Source organism: Balaenoptera ricei, chromosome 1 (assembly GCF_028023285.1).
Source record: "Balaenoptera ricei isolate mBalRic1 chromosome 1, mBalRic1.hap2, whole genome shotgun sequence".
NCBI lineage: Eukaryota > Metazoa > Chordata > Mammalia > Artiodactyla > Balaenopteridae > Balaenoptera > Balaenoptera ricei.
Window position 1 is genome coordinate 85,572,234 of NC_082639.1, and position 15,513 is coordinate 85,587,746.

General features: G+C 36.4%; 1 protein-coding gene across 1 annotated transcript in view; it reads right to left on the reverse strand.

Annotated features, from left to right (window-relative positions):
• Positions 1–8,656: 8,656 nt before the first annotated feature.
• The window catches only part of DPYD (dihydropyrimidine dehydrogenase), an 809,798-nt gene continuing 802,941 nt past the window's right edge, over positions 8,657–15,513 (reverse strand). Inside the window, exons 22-23 of the mRNA XM_059926787.1 lie at positions 13,678–13,818; positions 8,657–10,854 (exon numbers count right to left, since the gene is read on the reverse strand). Coding sequence (XP_059782770.1) covers positions 10,684–10,854; positions 13,678–13,818 — 312 coding nt within the window. The 3' untranslated portion in view covers positions 8,657–10,683. The remainder of the gene's footprint in view (positions 10,855–13,677; positions 13,819–15,513) is intronic.

Genomic DNA, 15,513 nt, shown 5'->3' on the forward strand with positions numbered 1-15,513 from the left:
GTTAAAAAAATAATCTGTTGTGTACCCAGCCCACAATATGCCAGGCCCTCAACCTGGCCCTGGGAATGCAAAGATGCATATGGCAAGTGCTTGCAACTTATTGCACTCATAGGCAGATGCATAAGGAGCAAAGATATTATCAGGAGGGAATGATTAACTCTCGTGTCTGGGGATGCCCTAGAGAAGAGGTCCCAACGTCTTGTGTTAGTTTTTGAAGAAAGGAAAAAAAATTACTCCTTGTATGAAGAGCAATACAGAACAAGGAAACAGCACATGCTAAAGCATTAGGGTGTTTTATATATTTTGGTATAGGGTTCATTTTTTAAACTTCTATGCTAAAAAAGGGAAAAATAAAGAAGTTTAGAAAGCACTTCATTGGGCAATTGTTCTAGTATTGATGAGAAGTGGGAAGATGTCAGTTCTGGTCGAAAGTGTGGGATGGAATGGAGGGCAAGGGCCACGCAGGGGGCATGTTCATGGAGCCCTCACTCTGGACCTCTGTGCGTCAGCTCTCTTCATCTGCAGCAGCCCCCCTATAAGGTCTGTTTACTCTTTTTCCACTTTAGAGACAAGGGAAGTGAGGCACAGAGAAGTTAGGTAACTTGTCCAAAGTCTAAAGCTAAGTGGCAAGATTGGGATTCAAACCTGGGAACTCTGTCTCCAGAAACTGAACTTTTAGCCACTCCTTTATTTTGCCTCCCCTGAGAAACCTGCCACAAGGCTTGGCCCATCCCTGGTCCTTGGAAAGTGATTGTTGATGGAATGAACCCAGCTCTCCTGTCAAGCCCAAAGAGACTGTGCTAGGAAGCCCGGCCCTTGAGCATGGGCACTGCCACCACCTACACCCAGAGAAGTTGGAGATGCAGGCCCTGGTCTCATGTTTCAGGACAGCTGCCTCCTTCCTTCCTTTTTACTCTTTATAACATCCAGCCAGCAGATCCTACTGCCAGGGGCACCATCCTGAAAAGCTAATTTAAAAAAATATTTGATATTATACTATAATTTTGTATTATTAAACTAATATTTATTACACACTTTGCACGTGCAGGCACTGAGAGAAGCACTTTGCATGCATTATCTCCTTTTGACCTCACAATAGTGCTGAGAAGTTGATCCCTGACAGAGTGGTGTATTGGTTGATGGCATGGATTCAGGAGCTAGACTGCATGCGTTCAAATCTCAGCTCTGCCATTTACCGGCAGTGAGGCTTGTACAAATTGTTTAGTAGCTCTGTGCCTCAGTTGCCTCGGCTCTAAAACTGATGATAATAATAGTACATACTTCATAAGACTGTGATGGTTAAAAAGATTATAGGATGTACGGTGTTTGGAATAGTGCCTGGCATGTAGTGCCAACTGGTTAAATGTTAGTTGTCATCAGTCATCTCCTTTCTCCTGAGAAAACAGGCTGAGATTATTAAGTACCTTCCACAAGAAGACACATCTAAACCGCAGAGCCAGGATTCAAGCACAAGGAGTTTGATTCCAGAATCTGCATTCTAAATCACTACGCCGTGTCACCTGTCCACAAGATTCTGTTCACCTGGTATATATCTTCTGTGAAGTATCCTTTGTCTTTCCCAGATGGACTTAAGGATCCATTTATATTATTTCCATAATAGCACGATCAACATTCTATTAGAAGAAAATTACTGTGTATTTCTAGTGTTTTTCCATTACTTTACACAGTGGCCGGTATCTACTGGTTATTAATAAATCTATGGTGTTCTCAACTCTACTGCTAAATATATCTTCAATCCATTCCTTCCTCTCTAACCCCACTATTGCTGCCTTATCAGTTCAAGTTCTCAAAATTTCTTGTTTGAGTGGCTGTAAGGGCACTGTAATTAAACTTTGTGCTACCATACTCGTCACCATATGTCATGATATGAGATACTCTTAGTAAGCCTTTGTCTGTGCAATCAAAAGACTCTACAGTTTCCCTGCTGATAAAATTGATCTGAAGCTAAATGTATATATAATTAGACCCAATAATGTCACAATTTGGACAGCTCCACCACCTGAAAGTCCTTAATAATTATTATTTGATGAATGTGGAGTTGTCTCTGCTATTTAAGGCATGGTAATGAAGAGTTAATTTGTAAACACCTCCTGGCTGAGTGTAAAAATGGTTGATGCAATACTATTGATAATATGCAAAGTATGGTTTTCTTTACTGTTGCTGTACCAAACAAGCCATCTAAGATTTTTCAACCACCCGACAAATTCCATATGGGTCTGTATGTAGTAATGAACATCTTCTCTAAGGAAGGTATCTTCTAAACTCTCTGAAATTGACAGTCATTCATTCATTAAAATCTCACTTGATGCAGGAACTAATACACTTCCTTTCCTAAATAACAAATCCTTTACAATGCATAAAGATTAAGAAAACTTCATTTCTCATTTTGCCTCAGCATGAAACTGGTAGGCTAAATTTTATTTACTGCTCAATTACACAATCTGGTTAGGGGCCAAGCAGCTTCAGTATTTTCTATTTACTACACAATTCTTTCAGTTTCTTTTCTATCTAGTGGAGCTGTACCTTATATTTTAGTTTTCAATACCTTGAAGCACCTTTTTATACATTTGTTTACAGTTAGAATATCCTCTTTTTGTGTGGCATCTATTTATGTCTTTTGCCCATTTGCTCTATTGGTGGTCTGTTTTTTTCTTATGATTTGTAGGTGTTTTAATATTTTGTAAGTGAGTTCTTTGTCAGTTATATGTATTGCAAATGTATTTTCTCACTCTGTGACTTACCTGTTCATACTCTTAGTGGTCCTTTTGATGAAAAGAAACTCCTAAATTCAAAAATTTTTTTAAATTTTTGGCCGTGCCTCACAGCTTGCAGGATCTTAGTTCCCCAACCAGGGACTGAACCCAGGCCCTCGGCAGTGGAAGCGAGAAGTCCTAACCACTGGATCACCAGTGGGAGTTTCCCAGAAACTCCTAATTTTAATGTTGTCTTTATCAACTTTTTCCTTCATGATTAAGATTTTTGTTTTCTGTTTATTAAATATTTACCACTATGAACCCATCAGATTGCTAACAACACCCCTCCTTCCAATATAAAGTGTTAACAAGGGTGAAGAGGAACTTGAATGCTGCTGGTGAAGTGCAAATGGCTATAATCATTTTGCAAAACATTTCAGTAGCACAAATAATAATAAAGACACAATTCCTATGATTCAGCTATCCCCTTCCTGGTTATTTCTTAAAAGAAATGCATACATCTATGCACCGAAATACAAACACAAGAATCTTCATAGCAGCATTATCTGTAATAGTAAGAAAGACTACCAACGACCTATATTTTCTTCAATAATAACATAGATATGAAATTATGCCATACTTATGCACTGGAATACTACACAGGAATAAAAATCGTCAAATTGCCATTACATCCAATGGCGTATATGACTCTCCAAAGGCTAATATTGAGTGAAAGAAATCAATCATTTAAAAAAATACAGGGCTTCCCTGGTGGCGCAGTGGTTGAGAATCCGCCTGCCAATGCAGGGGACACGGGTTCGAGCCCTAGTCTGGGACGATCCCACGTGCCACGGAGCAACTGGGCCCGTGAGCCACAACTACTGAGCCTGCGCGTCTGGAGCTTGTGCTCCGCAACAAGAGAGGCCGCGATAGTGAGAGGCCCCCGCTTGCCGTAACTAGAGAAAGCCCTTGCACAGAAACGAAGAACCAACACAGCCAAAAATAAATAAATAAATTAAATAATTTGAATAAATTTATTAAAAAAAATACATATCGTGGGGGACTTCCATGTGGTCCAGTGGTTAAGACTTCCACTGCAAGGGCACTGGTTCCATCCCTCATCTGGAAACTAAGACCCTTCATGCTGTGCGGTGTGGCCAAAAAAAAAAAAAAAAAAAAACTTATTGTGTGGTTCTATTTATATAAAGTTCAAAAATATTTATATAAAATGCTGGCAAACCAGCATGGTGTTAGAGGTCAGGACAGTGGTTACTTTGCAGGAGAAAGGAAGAGGTCCAAGGAGGATTTCAGAGATGCAGGGAGATTTTTGACTTGGGTGGGGATTAAATGACTATTGTTCTCTTTGTGTGATAAGCTGAAACTTATGACTTTTGTGAACTTTTCTGTGTGTGCTATATTTTAATAAAAGAAGTTTATGAAAATAAAGTTAGCACATAAGACAAAAATCATATTAAATTTCTTTTTGAGAATACTTGGCTCTACATTTTCCTGTCTCATCTCCTATATATATCAGTGTAATCTGATATTTTTGGGCACAAATGAATGCTTTGTTTTTACTTCTAAGGTCATGTAAGTTTCTACTTCAGACAAATTTTTTTTTCATATCTTAGGTACTAGATTCTAGCAACATGGAACTATTATGGACCTTAAAAATTATCTTTAAGTCCCTTGATAAAGACCTGAAGTAGGGCAATGAGAATAGAAGAAGATACAGAAGCACTTCTTATTTCAGAGGTAGAATTGATAAAAACTGGCAAAGGATGGGAGGAATGCAGTGGGACAGACTGTAGTTGATTTTTATTCTTTGGTCCATCCGTTTACCCAAATTTGGTAACAGCAGAGGCTCTTGATCCTTGCAGAATATATGAGATTCCTATTGTTGCTGTAACTATCACAAACTAAGTTACTGAAAGCAACACCAATACTTATCATCTCACAGTTCTGGAGGTCAGAGTCTAAGAAGTCTCCATTGGTTAAAAACTAAAGATGGGCTGAACTGCCTTCCTTTCTAGAGGTTCTAGGGGAAAGTCCATTTTCTTGCTTTTTCTAGCTTCTCTAGGTGCTTGAATTCCCTGCCTTGTGACCCCCTTCCATTTTTAAAGCCCTAAGTGACCAGCTGAGTATTTCTCGATTGCATTACTGACATTCTGTCTCTTCTGCCTCCCTCTTACTGAGGACTCTTGTGATTACATTCAGCTCACCCAGATAATCTAGGATAATCTCCCTATTTTAAGGTCAGTTGATTAGCAACCTTAATTCAATCTGGTATTTATTCTCCCCCTTGTCATGTAGCATGATAAATTCACAGGTTCCAGGCATTAGGACATAAGCAGCTTGGGGAGGGGACATTTTTGTCTATCACGCAACAATATATTTGTTATGGTACAACAAAGACGATGTGAACTTAGAGCTCCGGGGGTCACACGTGGAGCCTGAAAATAAAGCCACAGAAAGCAGAACAGAGAGATGAAGGGAATCTGAGTGCTGCTGATGCCATTATTTGAAACTCTGGATCCAATAAATACTACCCCTGGGTTTTTAGTTATGTAAGCCAATAACATCCTTCTTTCTTTTCCTAAAATAGTTTGAATTGGATTTTCTGTCACTTGAAATTAAGCATCCTGACTGATATGGGGCAGGAAGGAAAGGAAGAGCTTATTGTGATTTTATTGGATCAATCCTGAGTGACTAGACGAGGAGCAAAGCTATGATACATGAAGAAGGATGGGAAGAGATGAACTAAGGAGGAGATAAGAGTTGACTTTAGGCATCCAAAGTTAGGCTTTGTAACTGAATATCCATTGTACAACAAGCACTCTGATATACACATTTGAAAGTCAGAGAAGGGGGGATGACACATAGACTTTGGAGTCCCCAGTCTTTCTCCTCTTATCTTTAATGTAGATGTTTTATCTATGGTGTTCTTTGCTAGGTCCTTGGACTCCTATACTGCTGTCTTTAGCAGAAGAGAGCATAAAGCTGCCATGTTCTTGTCTTCAGGAAACTTTCAAAGATTTTTATTTTAAGGGTTAGCTCAGAATAATACTGGAATAAGAGGCATTGCCATTGGCCATAGTTGTTGGCAAGCCTTTGCAGTAGGATAAAAATTACTCATGCTTGTAGTCTCAAAAGAGAAAACGAACTTTCATTATTAAATACACCATGCCCCCCCAACCACACATGTAGCCCCATCAAAACATCACAACCTATACGAAGGAAGAGCAAGATGTAGTCTCCCAAATGTTGCAAAACAAAAGGGGAATGTAAAAAAAAATTATGGTTAGCTTCCTACAGTCCTGTCCCAAATCCCTAAGCCCTCCCTCTCCCTTTCACTCAAAAGAGTTTCTTTTAAAACAGAGAAAATAAGCATTTTTGAGTTTCTTACATAAAGACATAAATTGAATTGAAAGTTTCTTATCTTTCACTCAGGTTCTTATACCTCCAAGAAAATATGCAGACTTAACCTTTTCAATAATTGAGTCTTAACATACGTGTGTCTTTCTCACACTTGTGTGCGTGTGTGTGTATACTTGGCGTTTTATCTTTGACCAAATACCTAGATTCCATGGAGCTGGATACCATAAAATCATAGAAGGCCAGGAAAGATGAATAAGCCAGCACTAGTAACAGGCAGGTAGATCTTATTTTCAACAGAAACACATGAAGGAAAATTATTGGTAAGAGAGGAGGTCTTGACCCGTATGTTGACGAATGCAAATCTTCAAAAACTTCCAGCAGTATATGAATTTGAATTCATCAATGGTAGTGGAATAGAGAAGGCAGGGACACAGAAGACTCTTGGTGCTTGCGGAACACAGCATATGGAAAAGCACTACATAAATTCTGTAAATAAATAACTGCACAGATACATTAATCAATATGACTCACTACCATAGACTATCTACCAGTGACAAGATGGCTTGGTTTCTTTGATGGCACAGAAGTTTATAGTGCATATTAGAAGAATAGTAAATATGAAAACAATGATAGACAATATCAGAGTTTATAAATGCTATAGATCAGTTAATGAAAGGCTAACATACTCAGAGGGACAATTAGCCATGCAAGTTTCCAACCTGAATGGGACTATTCACTTTAAAAATGTCATTTTGTAATTTAAAAAATTTAAGCAGAAAATCTGTACTAATTAATAAAAGAGGTACTATATTAATTAATGTTACCATATTAATTAATAAAAAAAGAGCTAGACTACAGGAACCTCCCAGAATCATTAAAGATCTGGTCCAAATTTTCACTCTGCAGGCAGTTTGCTGAATTGTATGCATCCGTGGATAAGAGGAAAAGTTACAGCTCTGGGTGGATAATAGTATGTCTAATGGCTTTCCAGTTAATTGAATTAACTTCGTAGGCTAGAAGTAGATCAGATCCTGCCATGTAATAAGCTCATTTCTAAGGACCGTATCTTAGCCCTTTCAGACAATGGTTATTTCATAATTTCTTCAGGCCATTAAATGGCATCCTAAGACCAGCAAAAGTGAATAATGCATCTCCAAATATTCATATTGTGGAAAAATAGATAATACCCGCTTAGCAAAATAATCTGGAAGAGAGGGCATCGTCTGAAAGTCAAGTCAGCTGAGCTTCATTTCTAAATATGGTAATTGGATATTTATATGTTAAGTTTCATTACCGGGATCTTTCATTTTTGTTAGAATTAGCTACCCTACTCTCTTTTTAAAAGAATCTTGATCTTCCAACTGCTTGGAATATCTTTTTCCAGATTGCTATGGTGATGAATGAATGCTTAGGAAGTCATACCACCAGTTAATACTAAGACAGTCTGATTTTGAGTCTAGCAAATGTAGATTTTTGCTAGTAGCCTTTTATCTCTTTAAAGTGTATTTGAAGTTTCTATGTTCATAAATAGTAGCAACAGAAATTATATCTAATGTATTAAATGCAAAGCTATCATCTTCTGATGAAATTTTACAGATGAATAAATTGAGGTTCAGTGGTCTAGTTAACATATCCAAGTTCATGTACTTGGCAAGCAGCAGATCCAGATTCTAATAACCTGTGTGTAAGATGAATAACTTTTTTCATATTTGTAGGAAGGTTTGGGAGGTGCAAGTGAAGCTGGGGAACATGCACTGTGGGCTGTGGAGTGGGCGAGTGGAGTATTGGGTTTAAATATGGACTTTGCCCTCTTCAATGTATGGTCTTGGGCAAATTGCATAAACTCTTTGAGCCTTGGTTTTTCATCTGTGAAATGGGGCTAATAATCTCTATTCTGATCAGATTACTGTGTGCTTAAATGAGATGTTTTATTTACATTTTAGTTTTGGTTTGTTGCTGTCACTTTGGTTGATAGAGTTTTAAAACAATGGTAGAAGAATTTGTTCTGCATTAAAAAATGTTTGACTTATATAAACAGTATTTACAGGTAATTTTTTTCTTAATATACAAAGTCAAGAAGAATCTTTAAGTTATTTTATTGTAATGACAAGGCTCTCACTTGAGTAGTACAAGATAGACCGCTGATGGTCTCTTCAGACAATATTAGATAAGATCTTAGTAACTGAATGTTTTTATATTATTGAAATTCTGTGTTTATTATAAAGTATAACCTGATTATATGAGCTCTAATATAAACATATTTTTAAGTGAACACATTAAAGATTTTAATGAACTCATTGTTAACAAGGGAACCAGTAAGATTTACAACTTGTTCCAGTATAAACATTTTAATTTTAAAATAACAATACATAATAGAAGAGACAGAAGATGATTTGTATCCAAAACACATCTTTGTTTTCTAAATTGCTTCACTATAGGATGTTTTTAAATGAGAAAAAAAAATTGAATACTTATTCAATAAGAGTTATTTAATTAACCTGTATTATTTTGCTTCATCCTCACAATAATCTTAGGAATTAGAAACTACTTTAATACCAATTTAATAGATTAGGAAGTTTGGTTGTCTGAGGTAACAAGCAATTAAGTGACAGCCAGGTATCAAACTCCAAAGACTGCAATTATCTTCCAACTTTGGTTAAAGCCCAGAGTATGTAAAGGACATATGTTTGGAATAGTAGTGGAGGCTCTTAGTAGGAGAGTATTGAATTCCATTTTAATGAGACTGCATTTAATTTGTTAACACATGAAAGGATCTGGAGGTTTTTATGGTGGTAGAGAAATATGATGGGACATTCATGTTGGCAAGTAATCTATCAATAGAATAGCACTGAAGAAGTGGGAGGACATGTTGGATGGCCTGTTAGGAGGTATTACAAGAGCTGGATAATACACATTGGAGGAAAGAACCATGGCAGTTTCTACAATTTAGAGCTGGGGAAAGACTTGGGGAATGTTTTAGGAGTAAAATTGTTGGACGTGGTAAGGGACTGCATGAAAGCAGGGAAGACAAAAAGCAGGAGAGGTAACTATTTTGACTTTTGAAATTGAGTTTGAAATGCTTAAATACAGCAAGTGGTCAGATACATGGATAGAAGTCCAACTTGGAGGTATAGATGTTAGCACATCTGTGTAGAAGGGGTAATCAGAGTCAAGAGTGGGAAGAAATCTTAAGGACACCTTCATTAGATTTGAACTAGCTTGATATGTATGACTGACTGTGAATGGAATTTGCTGTAGAATTAACCCCAAACTGCTCTACCAAGAGATAGCAAAAGACCGTGTTATTTAAAATGCTTTATAAAATTTTATTTGGTATTATTCAATCATACAGATTTTATGGTAAATGTGCATTTCTAAAAGTGCATAATCAAACATTTAATTTTTCTTGATCTTGCATTTGTCATAGAAATATGCCACAGGTGATTACATAAAGATTTACTACTTATGGATTCATATTAAAATATGCCACGAAGAAGAGATAAACTGATTTATAGGATGCTATTTGCTGATTATGAAAATAGAGAAATACGAAAATATTATTTGGCAATAACAGAAAATATTTCTTTTTTATTTAATTACTTTGGAAATTCAACATAAACACTAAAATAAAGAGTTGGTAAAGTGGTATCACACACTTAATATATATTTCCAATACTATATTTTTCATTCTTGAAAAATGAAGCACATGACCCACTGTTGTATAATCTGGGTTGTGTTCAAACATTAACTGCTGTAATCATGAAGGTTACTATCAGAAGCAGATAGAACAGATCTGTGCACAGCAAAAGAGTGGTTTTAACCAGAGTTCCGTCCTAACTCGTCTTACTTTGTTAGGAACATAGTTTAAATATTTAAAGAAGAATGTCATGTAGATTCATTGGTGGTGTTTGGACACCCATCTCGGGAGTGAGTGATGAATAGCACAGCGTGATATGAATGGTTACTAAATACTCTCCCCTTCAGTATCCAGCACCAAAAAGAAGTTATTTCAGTGAAGTGGCCTTAAAAAAGTTTCCCAAACCCTTGCTGGCTTTCTTTTCCTGCCACAGTAAATTATTATTTGACTTCATTGCAGCTTTATGGAGCTAATTACCTTTGCTTAGAAACAGAGTTAAAATTAAATGTAATTTTTAATTATAAAATGTTTCCTTGGAAACATTTGCTCATAAGTTAAATTGTACTTTGTTCTAAAATACTTACTTCTTTTACAATTAGAAATCAAAGACAGAGCCCAGCATAGGGCAATTTGGAAACTGTAGCATTAATTGCCACAAAACTGCTAATATTTTTCATAATGGACAACTGATGGTGAACATCCAATTAACTGCTACACAGTTACATTTAACAATTCTCCTCAAAAAAGAATTATTCTATTTTATGACCATTAATTGAATGGTCACTGGCAGTAGCCATTTTTAAAATTTAGAAATTTCTTTAGAAATTATCTTTTTTTATTTCGAAATTATATATTTGTTTGAATTTAGAAAGAGCTGAGCATAATAATCACAATTAAAAAGATCAGCATAAGTAGGTGACCTCAAGGTCCACAGCAACTGTTTCACAAATCACCTTAACACACGGGATTCACAGCCAAGGGCAAGCCTCTCTTTGGTTCATAAGGTGTTGTCCTGGAAACCATTCTGATGCAGTCGATAATAGGGCAGACGGAGAGACACAGGGTACAGCCTGTACAAGTGTCAGTAATGGTGGGCAGGTGGGTTTCAGGATCAAACTGGATAGCCTGCGAACAGAAATAAAGAGTCTTGCTGTCACTGCCCACAAAGGTCAAGAATGCCCCCATTTTAGCATCAACGTTTTTTTCCACTGCAGGAGAGCTGCACTTGGAGACAACTACGCCCAGCACTGTGGTGCAGCTATAGCAACAGTTGAGCTGCCAGGGAGAAGGGGAAAAAAAAAAAAAAAAAGGACAGAAAAGAAATGCTTTTAAAATTAGAAACCCAATGTTTAAAATTCCTTAGAGGTATTTTTCTCTCTTTGTGTGAGGAAAATATTTCATAAAATAGTAACTCTCTAGTGTCCTGTGTTCTGAGAAGAACGTAGGTCTTGTCAGTCTGACCATGACTGGGTAGGTGTCGGCTACCTGAGGGGGGCAGGGTGCTTCCACACCTTGCCCTTCTCACACTCATGGTTCTCGACAGTGGAGAAGTGTCACTGTCAGATGGGGCAATGAATGCACTTGTTTCGATTTCAAATTATGTGTGTAGTGTTTAGAAGAAGGCAATAGGAAAAAAAATTAGCTTAAGTGCCAGCTTTCAGGTTTGAGGATTTCCAAGCTGATTCTAGGCATTACCCGACCACCAAGGGGAAAAATCACTGAAAGGTGGGAGCCTGGACACCTGGCTTCCCGGTCCTGGCCTGACACTCCTCAGCTGGGAGAACCAGGATAAGGCTTCCAGCTCTAAAACTGCTCAGGATTTTGAGAAATTCAATAATTTATTCCATTTTTCCCCCTCCCTTCTTTCCTTCCTTCCTTTCTTTTAACATGAAGCAATCTATAATATGCAATGAAAATACCTAGTGTGAAATTTACAATTGAGATTTTTATTTAAAGTCATGATGATTATTTGTTAAAGAGAGATATTTCAACAGTGGAAACAACATGCAAGAATTTCCATCTAGGGGAGACTTCAGGGTAGCTACGTGGGGGCAGAGGAGACTTGAGGACTTGTCTGGAATCTTGCAGAACAATTCGATGTTTTTACTCAGATGGTGCACTAATTTGGAGGGATGAGCTAGGGGGTTGAGAAAAATTATGAGGGTCATTAAGCTCCCACCTCACTCCAGATACTCCTTGAGGCTAGGTCTGCAAATCTTACATTTTGAAATAATTACTGAATTCTGTTGGGTTTTTTTTTTGTTCTGTGTCATATACAGCATGCTATATAATCCAATTCAAAATATTTTTTATGTTTAAAATTTTCCTCCCCCAAATGAGGTTACTTGTAACTATAATTTTTTTCTCTTTTATGCACATAAAAATGAAAATGGTCTCATTAGAGTAAATTATCTCAGGCTGCTTAATATTTTTAAAAAATTTCTGATCTTTAGGAAACAATCATATATCTGAACAAGAGCTGTAGTTATGACAAACTATTAGAAAATTTGTCTAAACAAATTGTTGCCATGTTTTGTAAAACAACATCTCAATGGCTGTTTAAATGAGTAAAAGCTATTTCTCTTCCTTATGTACCCTTTTATAAATAGAAATCCAAGAAACAATTGATGAAAATAAAATAATACTTATGTTTTAGAAATCTTATACTTTGAAAATTTGCAAACATGTAAAACTTTACAGTTGAAGATTCTGATTTTCTATTTTTTATCTTTTAGAGACAAAAGAGTCAAAGGACTTTTAAAATCTTTTAAAATGTATAATTGTGATCTTTTCCCCTCATTAATAAGATTATTTTTGCTAAAAATTGTACCAAGGCTAGAATTACAAGGTGGGAGTCATAACCTCTAAGATTTAAGATGTTAGAACCCTGATGCTGTGATTTTAGTGACGGAACTTCCTTACTTATCTCTGATTGGTTAATTAGAGAAAAGAGGAAATGAAAATGCATGTGATATGATTAGCATTTTCAAAGTAACCGTTAGAGACACTTCTCAGAAAAAAAAGTGATACAATGGGTGAAAATTTGGTATAGAAGTAGTGTTAAATTAAGGACGAAGAGATTTTTTAAAAATTAAAATTATGTCTGTCATACCTGTATTAGGTGATCAGAAGAATATGTAATATCGTACCACAAGCAAATAGGAACTTTCTCCAAGCTGAATAAGGTAAATGAACTACAATTTTTAACAATGGCCATTTTCTCTATTTTGAAAATTCATTAATCATCTTAAAGGGATCTTATTTTACTTTATTATACTTCTTTATAGCTTGAAATATTTAATGAAAATAATATTATTCTGTAGTTTTTAGCCTGAAGACAGTTGAATGCCCATTTTTTCTTTGTTGTTCCATGGCAGACTCTCAGCTGAAGGATGAACTGGGAAGAATCTCTGGATCATTTCATGTGGTAGGAATACAACTTGTTGGCTCTTCCAGCTATAGAGGATTTCTGGTCCCAACCAGACCACCTAGTTGGTGGGAAAATGCTTTTTCTTTCTAACTGAAGCTCAATCAATACTGAATGGAAGGGCATTCTCTTTTGGTAGAAGGAAGCAAGTCCTTTCAGGGTCATGGCAATAAATTGTAGTTCTTTTCCCTCTGCACGAGAGCATAATGCTTCTTCATGGCCATAATTGTGTGAATTTCTTTTTTTGTTTGAATTTTTCCTTCCAATTTTATGAGTGATGAAATGATACTAAAACAATACTGTGCACTGAATGGTGGTATCGTTAGTATGAGTTATGGCTTCTCTTTAAAGAAAATCACTATGTTATGAGGGTGAGAGGACAGACAGCTATGTCACTGCTAAGTAGCAATGTTTGGCACGTCTGGTCTGAATCCCACACTTTGTGACAGAAGATGCTTTCTGCTACATAAAGCCAAGAAGAAACATGCCTCACAGCAGCCTAATTGCAGCAGGATTCTTACCTGGTAGCCAGAGTCATTACAGGTCATGTAGCATTTGCCACAGCTGATACACATTTCTTCATCAATCACAGCCACAACTTGCTCGAAGTTGCTCAGTTCACCAAATGTTCCAAGGTACTGCAGTGCTTTTCCAATCACATCCTGAAAGATAGGCACGGAATTACTTACAGTGTTCATTGTAAAACATTACCATGTGATGATTAATATCTGTCCAAATTTCCCTGTTTTTATAGAATGCTGCATTATATAACTTAGAAGCTTTTGGATATTGTAGTTCTCACAGATATACTTTTTATAATTGTAGCTTACATATTTCTGTCTCCTGAAAGATGGGCTTTCTCTATATATCTAGCGTAGAAACACAAGACCTAACTAATTGCATTCAACAGGTTTTCTACAAATGATCTAAATCAGTGTTTCTGTGGACAGAAGAAATGATACCCTTTTCAGTGGTTGTGGCTTACTTTTTCTCAATTTTGGACTTTGAATGATCCAAAAGTAATGAAAAGTGACAAAGGGTAATGCACTGATACTAGAAAACTTTAGACTGCTAGGAATGAGGGGAATAAAAATGTGGACACTATGCATTTATAGCACTGCATTTGGAGTCTAGATTTCATTTAGAAGAGTGCTTTGATAGCATACCCACCTGTCATGCCTTGAAGAGTACATTTCATTACTTAAAAATTCTAATTTATGTTAATTTATTAGGTTAATTTAATAGCTAAATAAGATGCTCTTTTACTATTAAAGAACTAGGATTTTCTTCATTCACCACTGAAGATTTTTCATGCTGTTACACATTGCTTTGTTCTTCATATTAATTGGAAGTGTGCTTAAAATGTGAAGCACAGAAGATGTTTCATCAACAATAAGAAACACTTTGTTTCATAAAACAAAACAGAAGAATGTAACAATGTTTGTCAAATTAGTATGCTGTCAAGATTTTCTGCTTCTGTTTTTAACTTTTAAGGAGACAGTCTTTTGTTTGAATTCAAGGTCCGTGTTCAAGGTGGTTTGACTCATATTTAAAGCCATCTTCCTATATTCTCTATGGTATCTTATTTTCTGCTCTTCTTTTTATGACCTTGGTTACCCTTCTTTACTCTATTTTTTCCCTATTTCAGCTCTAAGTGACAATATGCTCATGACTTTGAGCTTTTAAACTGAAACAAAGTTTACATCATTATATACCATTCGTGTGTCTCTAAAAAAATAAGGTGATCAAAAACTTACTGTCTTTACTATTTTCTTTTCAGTGTGTTGAAGGTATAATTTCAGTGATACCACAGTCTGTTTGTAGGGGGGGGGGCACTTGATGTCCAAATCAATATCTCCATTCTGAATTTCTCTCACAAACTTAAGATCTACTTTTATCAGCTGCATGATGAGCGTTGTCATTAGAATTTGGTATGTCAAATTCACCACTCACTGAATTTTTCACTAGCATCACAAAACTGGATCTTCCTTCTGATTTCCTTAGTCTTATTAACACTGTTAGGATATCTTCAGTCACTGAGGCTTGAAATTTCAGAGCTGTATTTCACTCTGACTTCTCCCTACTCCAAAATCTCATCAGTTGCCAAGTCTTCTGAGCTCTGGATCTGCAATATCTTTTGAATCCTCTTTCCATGTCTACTATAATCTTTAACCATTACTAATTAATTTCCCATTACTTCTAATGTAGTTACAAGAGCCTACCTAAGTCTCATCCTCGTATTCTCCCTTTCCTTTCCACCTTATGCAGTGTTATCATCTTCATCTACGCTGTAGAGCACAGATTAAATTTTCTCACTACCTTACTCAAAAATCTGTTGAATCAAATACAGTTTCACA